Below are 17,818 nucleotides of genomic sequence, written 5' to 3' on the forward strand. Positions count from 1 at the left end.
AGAAATGTAGGTAATGTTGGGGGTTATCACCTTCAGTTGACTTAAGTGTCAAAGCTGCAGATGTTTGGGGCAATTTTTCTCAGCATGTTGAGCCACTGTAATAGTTTCTATTTCATGAACTGCAAAACTTAGAGAAGAGAGCAATGATGACCTACCCACATCCCTAGCTTTAAGACCTATCCTCATCTGATTTTCAAGACAAATTGCACTTGGTAATTCCCTCCCAGATGATTATACCACTGATTTGACTATGTATTTCCTTGACTCTTAAAATAATTAAATAATTTCCATCTTGTTTCAGAGACAGTTTCCTTCCTTTCATAATCACCTATTTGATAGGACCACACAGCTCTTACAAATATTGAAATTGTATCCAACTGCATGCTTAATATTGCTCATGGCTTTGTTCGATCGTTTGGTCACAACTTCCATGGTCATCCTCCTGATGACTAAGAGCCCTTTGTAATTAGCACTTTGGTTCTGATACAAGAAAGCAGCCAGAGTGATGTGGCTCAACACAGCATGGACCAGCATCTTACTAAGAAACAGATCAGGAGGCAACATAAAGTCAAGGCTTTATAGAGAAAGGCCCAGAACAAGAAAAAAGACCAGGCTAGAGTGGAGCATTAACATCAAATCAGCCTGTGATCAGATGCACATGCCAGGCGCTGTGGATACAGCAGTAAACCTGGTAGAGATATCCTCAAGGTCACAGAGAAGGCAGAACTGTGCATTGCTATCACATCTGCCCTGCCATGGAGAGCAGGATATACTTTCATGGCCACAGTTAACAGTTTGGCAAAGGGCATAAAACTGTATCTAATATGTGTGTTATTCATTCTGAAGTATTCACTCATTCATCATTTTCAACACTGCATGAGAAACTACTACAAACCCAACACACACCAAATAGTCCCCACTGAAATGTGCAGTCATTATCCTGGTTCCAGAAGAAGACAGCTTAGTTAGTCTCTTTTAAAAAGGGGAGGGCACATCACTTTATAATTTGGCTACTTTGAAAATTAGCACTGACATTATGCGATGGGCCCTAAATTTGATTAAATTATGATTTTCATTAGATGTTGGATTTGTTTGTTTATATTTTAGTGACATTTTAATAATGTTTACATGCCAGATAACCTTATTTAATTTAATTTATAAATGGTTATACGTCACCACAATCTTCTAACAGTTTTAGTATATTTGTCAATTAAGAAAGTAGCAAAAAAGAAATTAGCAAGAAGTATGGTTCTCTATAGAGAAGGAAAACTTCAGCACAAGCAATGATTCACATTACTAACTTGTAACTGAATATCCACTATATTTTTGAGGCTTCATTTTATAACTCTGATTTTTGTCATAAATGAACTAAAGAGTGCTAAGGACGTGACAATTTGGCTTTTTCGTATAGGTGAAAATAGGCTGTCCCTGTTTGATAAACAAAGGCAGTACAGACATAACCAAATGTGCCTACTAAGGACTCAGATTGTTCCTTCTGCAGCCCCATTACACTTCCTAAAAATAACCCCCTCAAGGGGTTCCTGGCTGGCTCAGTCTAGAGATGTGACTTTTGATCTCAGGGTCTTGATCTTAAAAAATAAACTCTTCAAGTTACCAGTCCTTTTTATAGCATAACGATTCCTAACATATTTGCTAAGTCTTTCCTCATGCATAAATAACAGCAGTTTATGTGTATTTTTACAGAGGATTGATTAAGATCACATGTGACAAGATCTTTAAAAAATTTACTTTTTTTATTTTTCTTTTAATTTTTTTTTCAACAATAGGCAGACTCTTTCTGCATCTTCAAGTTCCCATAAAGATAAATATTCTCCAATTCGTCATGTGTAGCAGGTATGGGAAATCAGTTCATGTAGGACCAAACTGGAGGTTGTTTATAAAAAGATGGATGGGGAGCTAGCTAAGGAATAAATGCTCGGCAGTAAAGGAGCCTGTACACATCCCTGCATGTTTACAACCCAAAGTTCACGGACAAAATCCTCTCAATTGTTATTCAGATTACTACTCTATTTTAATATTCACAGAAGAAAGGAAAAGCCAAAGGTGGAAGAGGAGAAAATGTGGGACCACACTAACCAGTAAGGTTCTCCAAACCTACCTCAGAGGGCATCTAGTTAGAATCCTCACAAAAGTAAAGGCAAATTTGGTCAATTTTTTAAAACCCTGGCAGAATATCTGACCAGATGTAGAGAAAGGAACAATAACTCAAAAAAACTTCTTGAAAGAAGAAAGCTTTTGAGAAAAGACTTCTTAAGATTTCATTTTTAAGTAATCTCTACCCCGAAACATGGGGCTCAAACTCAACAACTGCACTGCCGACTGAGCCAGCAAGGCACCCCAAGACTTTTTTTTTTAATAAGCCACTTAGATAAAAGAGAAGACTCTTTATTTCCTGATGGTAGCTATGGGTAGGAGTAAAAACAAGGGAAATGAAGGCTCTTTTACAGATGCAACTGAAATCTATAAATACAAATAAGCCAATTTTAAAGTTAAAATAATTTAAAGTGATCACTCCACTCATGATTATCTTGCCATCATCCAGATAAAATGTAACTGTCTATATAGCATTTTAGTCTATTTATCTCTAGAGTATCATTCACTATAAATCCATATAATATTCACATGAGACTTATTTATCTATATTTTGTATTGCTTTCGCATTTTCCAAAGACTGACTTTGACTCTTGAGGAAATACAATCAGCAGATTTCTCCTCGGGAGAGCACTATAAAGGTCCTGTTGCGTGTGTGGACTTAGCGCAGTTTCCCAAAAGTTCATTAACTTAATTCCCATAAAGCTGATTATGGGAAGAATCTGGCTTAACATTTACTGAATTCCCACAATGAATGAGACTGGTTTCTTCTAGTAAACGTCAAAAGAAAAAAAAAAAAGAAGAAGAAGAAAGAAAAGAAAAAGAAAGATCTGTGCTGAACAATGTCACAGTTTGAGACAAATGAAACTGTTTCGATAAGACTGTACTTATATGTCCCACACTGCACCTAAAACACACACACAAAATAGGACAGAAGACGTTTTATTTTGCAAATGTCTAACGTTTCCAGTAGTTTCCCCTGCAGATCTGTTTTTACACTTGCTACATCAAGAACAGAAAGGGTAACTCTTTGACCCTTGCATGTCTATGCAGCACACATTTTATATGGAATAAAGTAACATGGCCACTGGTTATACAGCATGTAAGTTAAGCTCAACATGTGTGAAAGACTGAACCCGGGTCAGGGCCAGGGGGCAGGGGGAAGGCCTGGGTGGCTCAGTGGGTTAAGTGTCTGACTCTTGGTTTTGGATCAGGTTATGATCTCAAGGTCATGGGATCAAGCCCTGAGTCAGGCTCTGACTAAGGGGCTTTTGTCTGGTAATTTTGGGTTATAAATAAATAAAAAAATTTTTTTAAGTGAATCCAAGTCAAGAAACTAAGTAATTCATTTCAAGATATGCAGAGGCACTGCCTGAAAGGGTGACTGGCAGAGAAAATAAAATAGCATATACATACTGGGTATTCAGTAAATACTCTCTAAATTAAATTAAAAATATTAGCTACACTGACAAAAGCCTGCATTCTCTTTTCATCTTGGAAAGTTGCCTTTATCTTGGAATGTTACATAGCAATTTTTTATAGTGGTTATGAGAAAATGCCATTTTTAAAACTACCCCTTGGCTAGAAAAGGAAAAAGAAGAAAGGTATTCAGAATTTTGGTCAGGGAGGTGACAGCCTAACATTTATATAGAGCTTTTCCTACCCTGAACTCATGGTCAAGCTTATGATTTGTGCAAGCTGTTGAGCTGAGCTCTAGAAACAAAATGTTTCATGGGGAGAAAAAATGGACAATGGCAGTGAATGGCAGTGAATGGCAGCTGTGTAGTAAAAAGAAGATTTTCTAGTTTTGAATAATTTAATGTAGTAAGAGAAACTGGGTATTCCAATCAGACAGCATCATTCTGGGATGTGAACATCTGAGTGTTTGCCTGCATATGCAAATACATGAGATAATTGTTGCTTTTCTCAGTTCCCTGAACACACATAATCACAGCAAAGCATGCTTTTAGGAACCTGAATTTAAGTTAAAGGTTATATTTAGTCTCATTTTTAAAAATGAGTGATCTGCATCCATTTTTTAAATAATCAGTCTTCGTTTGAAAGCAAATGCCTTAAAAATGAGAGGTATTATTATTGTTATTAGGATAGAACTATAATGTTCAGCAGTGACTTTAGAGTAAACAGATTTCTATTTAAAAAAACACACAGAAGGGGCGCCTGTGTGGCTCAGTGAGTTAAGCGTCTGCCTCCGGCTCAGGTCATGATCTCAGGGTCCTGGGATCAAGCCCCACATCAGGCTCTCTGCTCAGTGGGGAGCCTGCTTCCCCCTCTCTCTCTCTCTGCCTGTCTCTCTGCCTACTTGTGATATCTCTCTGTGTCAAATAAATAAATAAAATCTTTAAACACACACACACACACACAGACTATTTACTGGAAGTGGAGAATTGCTGCTGAGTTTATTATTATAATTCATTCATTTCTCATTTAAGAATCAGCCCCATAACACTCTATGTGAGCCAACTTATCCTTCAAGGATTACTATTTGAAGACATTTAAAGATGTAGGTAACCATCTGAAAATAATAAAAGGCAGTGTAACACAGACTGGATCTTCTCTGAAGCCACATTTCATTAGAAAGATCTGGCTGCTGGACTGCCGACAAAACACCCTATCCTGAATTTTGAGGGAAAGAGAAATCTTCAGAGGAATGGACTGGCAACAATTCCAGTAATTAACAGGAAGGGAAGGGAAGAGTAAATTTAAATGTATTTCGAATTTGAGCTCTTTTGACCCATCAGCTGGCTTTCAGATAAACCTCCTCTTCTAGGGCATTTTCAGGGGCATGATTTGAATGCCATTTCACGAGGGAAGGGAAAAGTAAAACCTGGGATGTATGTAAGAGCACACAACTCTTAGTACACAACACTCAAGGGTTCATGGTTTAAAGGTCAAAAATTTTAGTAAGTACAATTTTACTGGTTATCTTTAGAACTTTTATTTAATGCTTAAAAATCCACCTAATTTTTAAAATGTCTCAAAAGGAAGAGTCCGGTTATAGCAGACAACAAATGTAGCAAGCCATCAATGATATTTGGGCAGATTTCTCTCCATTATGCAAAACTAGATGCATCACAATATAATAGAAGTATATACATAAGAAAAATACCAGTTCGATCCTCTTGTTACCATACTTCTGGTCTGCTAACAGGCATAAAATCAACATTGCTCTTCAATACAGCTTTGTTTTGTGATGCATATTTTTGACCTGTTTGAGAAACTTCATTTATTCCACAAACATTCCCTGAGTGGTCACTATGTCCTACACAGAATACTGAACATTTGGGATAAATATCATTCCTGACCACAAAAAGCTCACAGTCTACTGGGGAGCACTCAGACCAACACTGGGAAAGACCTTAATGGAGGTAATAGTAATTGTTGACACATGCTGAACTAAGGACTTTATATTTACTACTTCAATTAATCAACCCATTATCGTCATTTCATAGGTGAAAAATTTAGGACCTACAGAGCAGTTAAGTAATTCGTCCAAGAGCAATTAATTAAAAATAGGAAGAAACAGGGTTTGAACAAAAGCCCCCTGACTTCGATGGATACAGTGGAGACCTCTATGTGACAGCTCTTCAAAGAACTCTGGAAAACAAAGAAATGGGAGTAAGAAAATTGGGGAGGGGCGAGGAAGGAGGTTTTGAAGAGCTTTCACTTACACTGAGGCTGTGAAAGAATAAAGTAGTCAGGACCTGAGCAGTTTCTTTATAAATTTTTTGGAAAAATAAGTTAGTTTGCCAAAGTAAATCTTCGAATTGCCCTGGATTTATTTAGCTCCATGAAGAAACAACCATAAAGATGTTCTCAAACACCGATGAACATGTTCACTGTTCCTACTGAATGAAGCAAATTAAGATGTAAAACTGAAGAGAAGCAGGAACGCCTCATGTTTTAAAAATCGAGAAAAGGCAAATATCTGTGAACAAGAAACAGTGATATGGGAGAAAAGGTCCTTTGCGGCCGTCTGTCGGAACGGGCAAGCCTCTGCACCTCTCATGTGAGGACACAGACAAGGAAGCCCCCTCCAAGTGGGTAAAGCCAATGGAGCACATTTTCCAGATTGATTGAAAGTGCAGAAAAATTTTTAACAAATTAGCCCATCTTCTTAGTAACTAGAAGCGAGCAACTTCATGGAATTATTTTTTGTGGACTATACTGTTTCAGCCTCACCGCAATCCTGGGAGATGGGAGTTTTTAAGTATTCCTATTTTATAGATAAGAAGAACAGGTAAACAGAAGTTAAAAGTGTAAAACTACTTACGAATAAAGGAACTGGGATGCACTTGTTACTTTAATCTTTCCTATCAAAATGATCTGTCCTATGCCTGATTGCCTCAGGACCGTGTTCTCAATTCAACAAGCATATCTTTAAGATTTTACACAAATCCCTATGCTAGCTGTTTATTGGGGCGGGGTGGGGGGGAGAGGGAAACCATAAGCTCTCCACCCCTGAGAAACTCCTTGTATGAGTCTCTCTGCTACAGAATTGCCCAAGTAATCCTGCGTAATACATTAATGAATGATAATATGCTAACACTCTGTTTCTCAAACAAAATACTAGTTCCAAAATAAGTTCTTTGGAAAATAAAGGGGAGTTCCATGGGGAAAAAAGATTGGGAAATACTATATATATGTATTATACTGTATATATAATACTATATCTAACTTGGAGATTTAAAATATATGTTTGCTTATTTAAGGGCTCTGATAAGGTGTGTAACAAAGAAACCTATTTATTTTCATTTACCTAATATTTTTCAAGTCAAGCTGAACTAATGTTCCAATGAATATACTTTGGGAAAGACTGGATTATATGTCACTCCTTATAAGAGCTATTTTTGTATTTGTCAAAAATATCTTGGGGTGCCTGGGTGGCTCAGTGGGTTAAGCCTCTGCCTTCGGCTCAGGTCATGATCTCAGGGTCTTGGGATCAAGCCCCACATCCGGCTCCAGCCCCGAGCCCTGCATCGGGCTCCCTGGTCAGCAGGGAGCCTGTTTCCCCCTCTCCCTCTGCCTGCCTCTCTGCCTACTTGTGATCTCTGTCTCTCAAATAAATAAATAAAATCTTTTAAAAAAAATCTTTCCCAAAGGAAGTGACTGCAAAGGTGGGGATTCCCCACCCCCCATGCTATGCCAATAAAGGAGATGATGGCTGGCAGATGATTCCTTTGCCATCTCTCAAATCGGTTTCCATGGAAAGCTGGTACTTTGCCTAAGCACAGGATAAAATGTTAGAGGCCAGTCCCATTTCCTCTCTTCCATAAGCCAATCACAAGTCAATCAAATACACAATTTCTGGCAAGAGCTGCAATGACTCACTCAGGTCTAAAAATAACTCTTGACCATATGTGGTACACATCTAGATCCTTCACCAGAATCTAACATCTATGTTCACCAACTGTAAGGTGTTACTCAGTTCTAAGCATTTCCCACTAATATATAACATACTAATCTGGTATGAAAAAGGTCATACAAAATAATCAAAATCTCTACTTTTTTTTTATTTGTGTAGAAATTCTGCCAACATTAAATGTTCCATCACAATATTTGGCAAATACGTACTGACATTCATACACTTTAAATTTTAACAGATTTTGGAAGGAATAGGTCCAAAATAATCATTCCAGCCTCTGAAAGAGAAAAATCTATGCTCTAAAGAATGTTTCTAAGATAGCATTTTAGCTATAAATCAGATTTGCCTCCCAAGAGCAATCTTAAACTACATGTAAAAGAATTCATATTTTAAATAAACTAATCTTAACTCCTGTTTAATTCTGGGAAGAGTAGTCCGGGAAAACAGATTCCATTGTTTAGACATAAATTAATAAAGGTTTCTCTTATGAGTACTGCAATGATGGATATGCATTCCAGAGAGATTATGTTTGGGTTTGAGAACTTGAATCCTTATGTACGGGAATATCTTAAAAGTATAAGATATAAGCAAACAGGAAGAAAAATAAGGACACGATGAGTCTTGGCACGTATCATATGTAAGGGAACTCATCTGAGCATCTAGAGTCACCCAACAGCCCAGTTCGACAAAGACTCGGTCTTGGCCCAGCCTTATCCTACTCCTGCATCTGGGGTCCAGACTCACCGAGTGTGAGTAGATGAGACTGGTTCCAAGTCCACGTGCAGTTCTTCTAACTGAGGATGGAGGCCACCCACAACCCTCCTCCCACCCAGTTTTGCAGGTCTCAAGTCATACAAAGTAATAACGGAGACCCAACATTCAGCTAGTCCGGAATCAAGTTGATTCCTGCGGTGCCGTAACAGAATAGGCACGGTATTTCCTTGCTGATCAATTCAAAACGGAATTTTCTTTCCCTTTGGGTGAATTCAAATGTAGATTATCTGACAGAATGAATCATTTTCAGTAGATGAGTTTCAGCTCAGACCACAGCCAAGTACCACGCAAGTATCATGGTCACTTCTTTCCACTTAGGAAGAGAGCTGGGGGTGTGAATTAATACCTTCCATCCCTAACCTGTTAACTTAACCAAGTAAACCTCTCACTTGCCAGGAAAGTATTATGTATAGAGGTTTTGTTTTGGGAGAGCTCTTTGATTATACTAACTAAAAACTAAGACATTAGTACCTTTTTTTAAAGTCCAGAAAAAGAACTTTTTTATGAAGAGTTTATTTATTTGTTTATTTGAGAGAACAAGAGTGAGGGAGCACAACATGGGGGAGGGAGCAAGGTGGAGAGTAGAGGGAGAAGGAGAAGCAAGGAGCGCAACGCAGGGCTCGATCTCAGGACCCTGGGATCCTGACCTGAGCTGAAGGCAGGCGCTTAACCAACTGAGCCACCCAGACACCCCCAGTAAAAGAATTTTTGATTAAGAATAAACTAATAAACTTGACACCTCTCTCCTACTAGAAGGTAAAATGAATATGGGCAAGTTGATCAAAGTTTTAATCAAGTAAATGATTTTGCTAAGGCAAATATTATTTCCTACCAGCTTAATCAGAAATACTATTTCAAACAAACAAGCAAAAAACAGATATTCACAAGGCAAAAAGTAGTTAAAACACTGCCCTTAGATGCAGGGGCCTCTGTCAAAACATACATCTGTACAAGCGACACTGGCACTGGTAAATTCCACTGCACATTTCCTGCCTTCTTGTCATCCAGTCTTCAATAACCTAATGTCCCCAGTGTACTATCTCCAGTCCTGCCACTCTGTCCTTGCAGCCTTCATACTGCCCTTCCAACTCCGACTTCTCAATTCCCCAGAGGGCGAGGACTAGCTTGTGCATCACTGCACAGCCTATAGAACTTGGCCCACCTGGAGTGTGGGGTGCTCAAAAAAACACTGAGCGCATCCATCTCTACCCCAGAATAAGTGTAGATATTCCCTTTTCGTTTCTCGAAATATTTTACTCTAGAAGGAATCTGAAAATCATTTAAGAATGATTTTTATATTTTTAATATTTTATATGGTTTTATATTTTCAAATAACTTTCCTAAAAAGTTAACTCATAGAGTACTATCAATCTTATATACTAATCAGACTTCTCTGTTAGAAATAAGACAACAGGCCCAGAGTGGAGTCGCTTAGGCTTAAGCTCCACATCACCAAACCGAGACTGAACTTACTTGCAGTTTTATCTGTCCCAGAGATGGAATCTTAAATGAGTCTATTAAGAATCACCTGATCAACACTAGTTAGGGATTCTGCCTGATAGATCCCTGCCATCCCCTAAAGGAAGGTGAGCTTACAATAATCAGTTTGCTTTTTTGCCTAGTATAACTTCCTTGTTCCCACTCCCTTCTGCCTATTGAAGTCTTTCATTTTGTACAGTTCCTCAGAAGCCCTTTCTATATGCTAGATTGGATGCTGACCCATTCATGAATCGGTGCATAGAGCCAATAAGATCTTTAAAATTTACTTAGTTAAATTTTGCTTGCTAACACTAGTTCACTGAAAATTTCTAACAGACTTACCTCCTCTTATAAGGTGATGGAGAGAAAAATCACCCTTGTGGCTTTTTAGTGTTGGTTCATAAGTTTATTTTTTCCTTTTAAAAATACAATGGATAGGGACACCCGGATGGCTCAGTTGGTTAAGCCAAGGCCTTCAGCTCAGGTCATGATCCCAGCGTCCTGGGAGCGAGTCCCACATCAGGCTCCTTGCTCAGCGGGGAGACTGCTGCTCTCTCTACCTCACACATAGTGCTCCCTGCTCATTGGGAAGTCTGCTTCTCCCTCTTCTTCTGCCCCTCTGATCATGCTTTCTCTCGTTCTCTCTCTCTCTCAAATAAATTTAAAAAAAAACAAACTTTAAAAAATAAATAAAAATACAATGGTTAGGTGTGCCTGGCTAGCTCAGTCAGTGGAGCATGCAACTCTCGATCTTGAAGTCATAAGTTCAAGCCCCAAATTAGGCATGGAGCCTACTTAAAAATAATAATAAAAAATAAAAATACAATGGATAGACATTTGTATTTTGTTAAGTAACCATGAACTTAAAGTTCCTTTCATTTAACAAGAACTATAAAGCACATAATGTAAAACATTTGAGTTCACTTTTGCAAGATGAATTAAATCGGGGGGGGGGGGGTTGTCTTTATGAGGAATAAAACATTTTGTTTTAAAACTGTTTTATTCAGCTAGTGACCCATATCATTTTTTCCATTAGGTGTATTGAGTGCCTGCAGTATGCCTGATTCAGGCCAGGTGCTGGAGACACGGTCCCCCCTCATAGAGTTTACAATCTAAAAAAGAAACCTGCAAATCTTAAAAGACCATACACTCCAGGTATTGAAGTAAAAGAACTATTGTTTTCATCTTCAAAAGCATATTGCTTTCTAACAGTAATATCACTTTAGAATTGCATTTAACTTGAAACAAAACAACAAAAAAGTTAACATTAGCTTTCATATAATCTTGAAGAAACAGTGTAACACATTCTGAGGAACAATCTCTCATAGTAGAATAACAAAAGGTTCTAAGCAAGCAGGCAATAGGAGAATCACAAATACTTAGATTAAATTTACCTGTGCCTAGTATGTCATGGTTTTGGGGTATTTGAAATAATTGAAATGGAGTCATCACATTAATTGTTCTTTATCTTCAGAGAACAGTATGAAACTAATCTTCAAACTTTTTAAGTCTACATGCTGAGTCCTGCTAGACCCTCACTACATAAAATGTTTTCTAGATCTCATTTTAGGGTTTTGACAGCAAGATTATACCCTTTCCCTCATATTAGTTGAAGGTAAGAAAAGCTTCCTGTTTGAAGATTCATTATTGAATCAGCATTTGAAGACCAAAGTATCTTCAGCATTTGAAGACCATACACTCAGCATTTGAAGACCAAAGTGTCTCTATTAATCACTTATTTTAATATTTTTCGGTTTGATTCCTAAATATCATTATAAAACTATTCTGGCCCTACCCTGAGAATTTTTTGCCTATTTTCTAGTTTTCTCTGTCATAAAATAAAATAAATAAATAAATAAATCAAGCATTCTATGCTAATGTTATTAGCCCAGATTATTTTAACATTACCTTTGCTATCAGAAGACCAGGACTTATATCATTTCAAGAGTTACATCATTTCCAAAGAACAGAAGCATAATGAAAAAAAGCCCCAAGAACATTATTTAAATCCATTTATTAATACCAAATTAATCACATTTAACGTAAATAAAACGTGCCTTACATATGCAGAAGGAAAATGCATAAGATGGCTATAGGGGAACATAAGTTGAAATTAAAACCTGGTCACAAACTATTCATCTCAACCGGCTAAAGCAGAGAAAATGGGATATTCCTATTTTCCTTAGGCCATATGCAGTTTCAGAACGGCAATGCCTGTCAGAGGCCACTTGTCCACCCTGGAAGGAAGCCCTGTGTGTCTGCACACACCACCACCCAGTGATGCCAGTATCTCTCTCTCCTGGAGCCCCCCACAGCAGCGCTCCTCCCTAATACGCACATACAGGTAGGGATGGGTACGCAGAGCTGCAGGACCCAATAAGCTTGTCCTCTGGAAAGGAGGAAACAAATGAAGAAGGACTCTTCCTCGTTTCCTCTAAGTCCTTGATTTCTGCACGGTACCTTTCTGCTCTCATCTGCAAGGAAGGTCGACCTCCTCTCGGAGGACTCTGAATCATTCTCTGGTCTTTGATACAGCAAAGTGAGAGCGACCGCCCGGTTTTTGCTGGCGTGCGGATCTGCGTGCTCCGCGCTCCTACCTCCAGCCCTCCCGCCTTCCCGGCCCATGCTCACGGAGGGGTGAACTAAGGGCTGGGGGGAGGGGGAGGTGCAGGAAGGACCGCAGAGATGGGGAACCCAGCAACCCACAACGCTCTAGGTCAGGTTCACAACGTCTGCATCCCTCCCTCCACTTGCCGCCTTCCACCCCAGGCGCCCTTTCCCATGAGGTACCCGTGGGCCCACCTTTTTTCCTCCTGCTCCCACCGCCACCCGTCCAAGCCTCTGCGGCCCTCCGAGACGCCCCGAGAGATGGCGGGGTGCAGCGCCCTTACCAGGCTCATGGACACCGGGGTTGTCGGACAGCTCGATGACCAGGAGCTCCCGGCCCTCGAAGCTGCGCCCCACCGTGTAGATCCTGCTGATGGCGGTGCACTGCAGCCACACGGACACCAGCGCTTCGCGCAGCTCGGGGTAACGGTGGTACTCGAAGGAGATGCCGTCCTCCTGCTGCAGCCGCCGGCGCCGCCTCATGCCCGCCGCGGGCGCCCCGGGCTCCTGGGCTCCGGCGCCCAGCAGCCACCCGCAGGCGACCAGTGCCCCGCACAGCGCCAGCAGCGCCCGGCCTCCTCGCGCGGCCATCGCCCCGCGCCGCCGCTGCTCGTGCCTTCCTGCGCCCGCGGCTTCTTTTGTCTGGGCTCCGGGACTCTGGCGGGCCGGCGCGGCGGGGGGCGCCGAGTGCCGCAGGAGCCTCCGCTCGCCTCACCTCCCGCGGGCCGACTGAGCGCCGCGCGCGGGGGCCACCCGGAGGACAGCGGCGAAGAGGCGGCGCGCCGGGCCGCAAGACTGGCCGCCCGGCCCAGGGGAGCTGCAGGACAAACCACTGCGAGGAGGGGGCCGACGCGCGCGCGCGCGGGATTCGGGAGGGATCCGGGAGGGCGGCTTGCGTGCTTGGCTCGGAACCACGTCAAAAGCCAAATGGCGCCGGGGGCGACGCAGGTGAAGTGACAACTACGGACTGCTGCGTCGGAGAACGTTGTTGTCGTTGAGAGACCCGTGACACTACGTGTGGAAAAATATTCTTGGATAGCTGGGGGAGGCTTTTAAAGTAACATCTGTTCTCAGCCAAGCAGGGTTTCCATCTTGATACACAATAATTAGAGAATATTCCAGGAAAAAAAAAAAAAAAGGAAGTATTGGCAGCCACTTGCCCTTTCCCTATGATGTATCTTTAATGACTGTATTGATAGTCCAAACAGAAACCCAAAAGCTGGGTTTGCATTTATTGCAAGCTCTGGCTGGAAAACAGAACACTGGGCACTTTGATTTGGAGATTTAAGAGAATAAAAATGCATTGTATAGTTTTGCAGATTCTGTTTTTAATTGTATTAAATGCACATTCCTGGATTCTTTCAGGGAAAAAAAAACAAGGCAAAAAGCGATTAGGCTGTCATTTGGCAGTGCCTGTGCCAACCCCATTCTGTAACAACCCTCGGAAAAACAAAATACAACACTGGGTGTGCACCAGACAGAGGATTTAGTTTGAATTAAGATTAAGTGTTTCAGGAGAAGTTTATCTGGGTAGTTCTGGCTTAGAGTTTCTTATTAGATCGTAACCAGGATGTTGGCCAGGACTGCAGTCATCTGAATGCTTGATTGGGGCTGGAGAACCTTTTCCAAGAAAAATTTAAAAATAAAAAGATTATGTTCTGTTATAGAAAGAAAACTCTGATCATGAGAGATAATGGCTCATAACACTCTCAAAGTTATTGTAAAAATATATAATCAGCTTCAAATGCCCAGCCATTAGACAAGATATATATTCCTGGAGCAACTCTGAAAGAGATGTTATTCTGAAAAGGTTGCCATTTGGATTTAAGAATAGTGCAAATAGGGGCGCCTGGGTGGCTCAGTGGGTTAAAACCTCTGCCTTTGGCTCAGGTCATGATCTCAGGGTCCTGGTATCGAGCCCCGCAGGGAGCCTGCTTCCTCCTCTCTCTCTCTGCCTGTCTCTCTGCCTATTTGTGATTTCTGTCTGTCAAATAAATAAATAAAATCTTAAAAAAAAAATAGTGCAAATATATAAATAAATAAATAATCCTCTGGACACTGTGAGGGTAATTTTTCATGTTAGACCTTTTTTCCTATCTTAACTTGCTCTTTTTCCACCTGTCTAACAATGCATGCAACTGAATAAAAGCTTTCTCCTGGAAAAGGACATTTAAATGATTTTATTGGATCAAAAGAAAAATGTTTCTGGAAAAACTGGTTCCACACCCCTCTGTCTACATTTCCCACAGCATCATTTTTGGATTTTCGCTGTAGGCGGTGGCAGGGGCGGGGCGCGGTGGGGGGAGCTGCCACTAGGAAGACATGCCACTCAAATTTGGATCCCGCCAGGTTCCTTGTCAATGTAGCAAGCTAAGAATTGTCTATTTTCCACTATGACCAGTCTGTGTTTGATTACATAGTCCAGAAGTATAAAACCAGAGTTATAATTACATTTCTAAAATGAGGCCCAAAAGAGCAACCTTGGAAACTAGAAAAAGAAAACAGAGTAGCTGAAACCAATAACTTCAGAAGTGGAGCCTTGAGATTTTCATGTTAGCAATTTAAAGTAACCACACTAATTTGTGGCTAGGTGGGGCATATGGACTAGTAACTACACACATGAACAAGATGTCCATTGAAGTCCTGTGTTGCTCTTCAACTATCTCTTTAAACAAAGGGTGTGCTTTCTACTTTTTCCCAAATTCAATTTTATGGGTCGCTTTTCCTTTTTTTTTTTAAGTGGATGGAATCTTAATAGCTATGTAGACTCACTTAAGGGGGAATCTCTTTGCATCTTAGAAGTTTGTTTCCTTTACATATAAAACAGGAGGCTTTGACTGGATTACTCACTTGAGTGCAGCAGAATCATGTAGAGAGTTTGCAAAACGTGCAGCTTCCCAAGACTCCGTCAATGCAGGAGTTCTGAGATGTGTCACACTTATTAATGAGCTTCCAGGTTTTAACAACAAAGCCAGGTATTTCTGATTTTGATGTTTGACTGACAAACACACTTCAAGAAATACCGTCCTACATGTTTTCTAAGGTCATTTTCAGATCTAAAGTGCTATGGTTCCTGGGCGCTTGGGTGGCTCAGTGTGTTGAGCATCTGCCTTTGGCTCAGGTCGTGACCTTGGGGTCCTGGGATTGAGCTCCATGTGGAGCTCCCTGCTCAGCGAGGAATCTGCCTCTTCCTCTGCCCTTCCTCCCCACTCATGCTCTCTCTCACTCTCTCTCTCTCTCAAATGCGTGAAATCTTTAAAATAAAGTAAAATAAAATGCTATGATTCTGGAAGGTTTTGCTTTAGGGGAAAAAAAAAAAATCCTGCTCATCTAATAGATGATAGAGCTCCTTGCTTATTTGGGGGCATAGCACATACACCAAGGGAATCAGTTTAAAGGAATGAAAGCTTGGTCTTTGAACTTCTGGGTTATTTTAGGTATAGGTATCCCCACTGGAGTGTATATTACTTGTTTATGGCTTCATAGACAATTATATAAAAGGTCACATACTCATCCTGACGGCCAGATAGAAAATCCTGCATGCTAAGTCTCTAATGCGTTTGACTTTGTGTCCCCAGAGTTCAATCTAGTATGAACCTACATTTAAAATTGTGTATTTGCGAGACAGAGAGAGAGAGATTTTTTCATGTCACTTTTGGACATCTGTATGGGCATAGTTAAGCTCCCAAGCCTCCATTTCCTGCATCATTTCTACCCTTTTCAAATTCAGAAACTATCTCGTCCTATATTCCGAACTTTTATTGTCTCTTCCAAAGCCTCATCTAAAACTCATCTACTGCACATCAGGTCTGTGAGCACATTGCTCTATATCTATCCAGCGGTGTGCTGGTTAATGTTTACCACTAGGGCTGGGAGCGGGGGTGGAGGACCCGGTTTAGAGTGTTTGCTGACTTCCACAGTGTAAATATTCCCACCACACTGATTTCAAATTATCTATGTGACATCACGAGCATGGGTGCTGAGAAGAGACAAGCATTAGTACACCTTTTAATACGGTGTGGTGGTGTGTGCAAATTCTTTATACTCCTCCCTTTCGGGAGGTGGAGCTGAATTCCCTACCACATGACTGTAGACAGAATTTAGGGACTCACTTCTAATGAACAAAATACAGCAGAAGCGATGTATCTACCCAAATCAGGTTAGACAAAGACTTCAACTTCCATCTTTCTCTCCCCCCTCCCACCCGCTTCTCCCGCCATTCGTTCTGGGTCACATTGTAAAGGAGCCAACATAGCAAGGACCTGAGGGGAGGCCTCTGTCAAACAGCCCAAGACGGACTGACCTCCTCAGGCCATCAGCCTGTGAACTACTGAGATCTGCCATCAACTACATGAACAGGCTTAGAGGCACGTCCTTCGGTCCTGGCAATATCATAATGTTACTCAGTTTTCATGAACCTTCTCTATCAGAATCACGTGGTAAGCATGGTCACATTCCAGACCAACTGGATCCAATTTTCTGGGGACAGGGCTTGGAAATCTTCATTTGAATAAGCTTTCCTCACCCCACCCCACCCCGACCCTCTCACGGTGATTCTGATACACAGTATGACTGGAGGAACCCTCATTCCGGAGACTGCTTTTGAAACTTGACAGAACAGCATTCTAATTCAGACCACTTGTTTTGGAAAACTTCTCAATGACTTCACCTGACACGATGAGCATTCCATGAAATAAGACAAGTAAGGGGGTGGGCACAGGAAAACCGCTCCATAAATAGAAGCCTTCTGTTCCCATGCACTCCTCACTGGGACAAACTGCCAACATGGTACCCTCTTACTGGCCAGTGGAGCATCCCATCCAGGCATCCCTGCTTCAGAATCCTTCCTCCAACCTTCTGCACTCCCAACACCAATGTCTGACTCTCTTTGTTAGTACTGAGGAAATTCTCTCAGCCTGCCTCCTCTCAACCATCTCTCTGTTCACACCTGATGTGCTCTGGGGGATGCCCATGTTTCTGGCCAGGGCTGGAGTTGGTCTCACCTCTCCTTCCCTTGCTACTCATTCCTCACAGTTCTCTTACCACTGGCTTGTGTGCATATCAAGGTCAGTCAGCTGTGCCACCACAATGTTCATGCCACTTCCATGTATGATTGTGTCCTTAATTAAAGAGGCAATCAGTTAAAGCCTCTGCCTTCAGCTCAGGTCATGATTCCAGGGTCCTGGGATCGAGCCCCACATCGGGCTCTCTCCTTGGCAGGGAGCCTGCTTCCTCCTCTCTCTCTGCCTGCCTCTCTGCCTACTTGTGATCTCTCTCTGTCAAATAAATAAATAAAATCTTTAAAAAAATAATAATAAAAATAAAGAGGCAACCGGCTAAACACAAGAGAAGAAAAAGGTTGAAATCTTTGGATGTACTTGAGTTTCCAAAGTGGAATTAGGCACAGATGAGGAAACAGTGAACAGCTGAAGAAAACTTACAAAAATCTCTAAAACTTCTCCT

General features: G+C 41.2%; 1 protein-coding gene across 1 annotated transcript in view; it reads right to left on the reverse strand.

Annotated features, from left to right (window-relative positions):
- Positions 1 to 13,086, reverse strand: part of CPE (carboxypeptidase E) — a 120,405-nt gene extending 107,319 nt beyond the window's left edge. The window contains exon 1 of the mRNA XM_080796400.1: positions 12,640 to 13,086. Within this exon, the coding sequence (XP_080652526.1) occupies positions 12,640 to 12,946 (307 nt within the window). The 5' untranslated portion in view covers positions 12,947 to 13,086. The remainder of the gene's footprint in view (positions 1 to 12,639) is intronic.
- Positions 13,087 to 17,818: the final 4,732 nt, after the last annotated feature.

The sequence above is a fragment of the Martes martes genome, assembly GCF_963455335.1.
Source record: "Martes martes genome assembly, chromosome: 2".
NCBI classification, from domain to species: Eukaryota; Metazoa; Chordata; class Mammalia; order Carnivora; family Mustelidae; genus Martes; species Martes martes.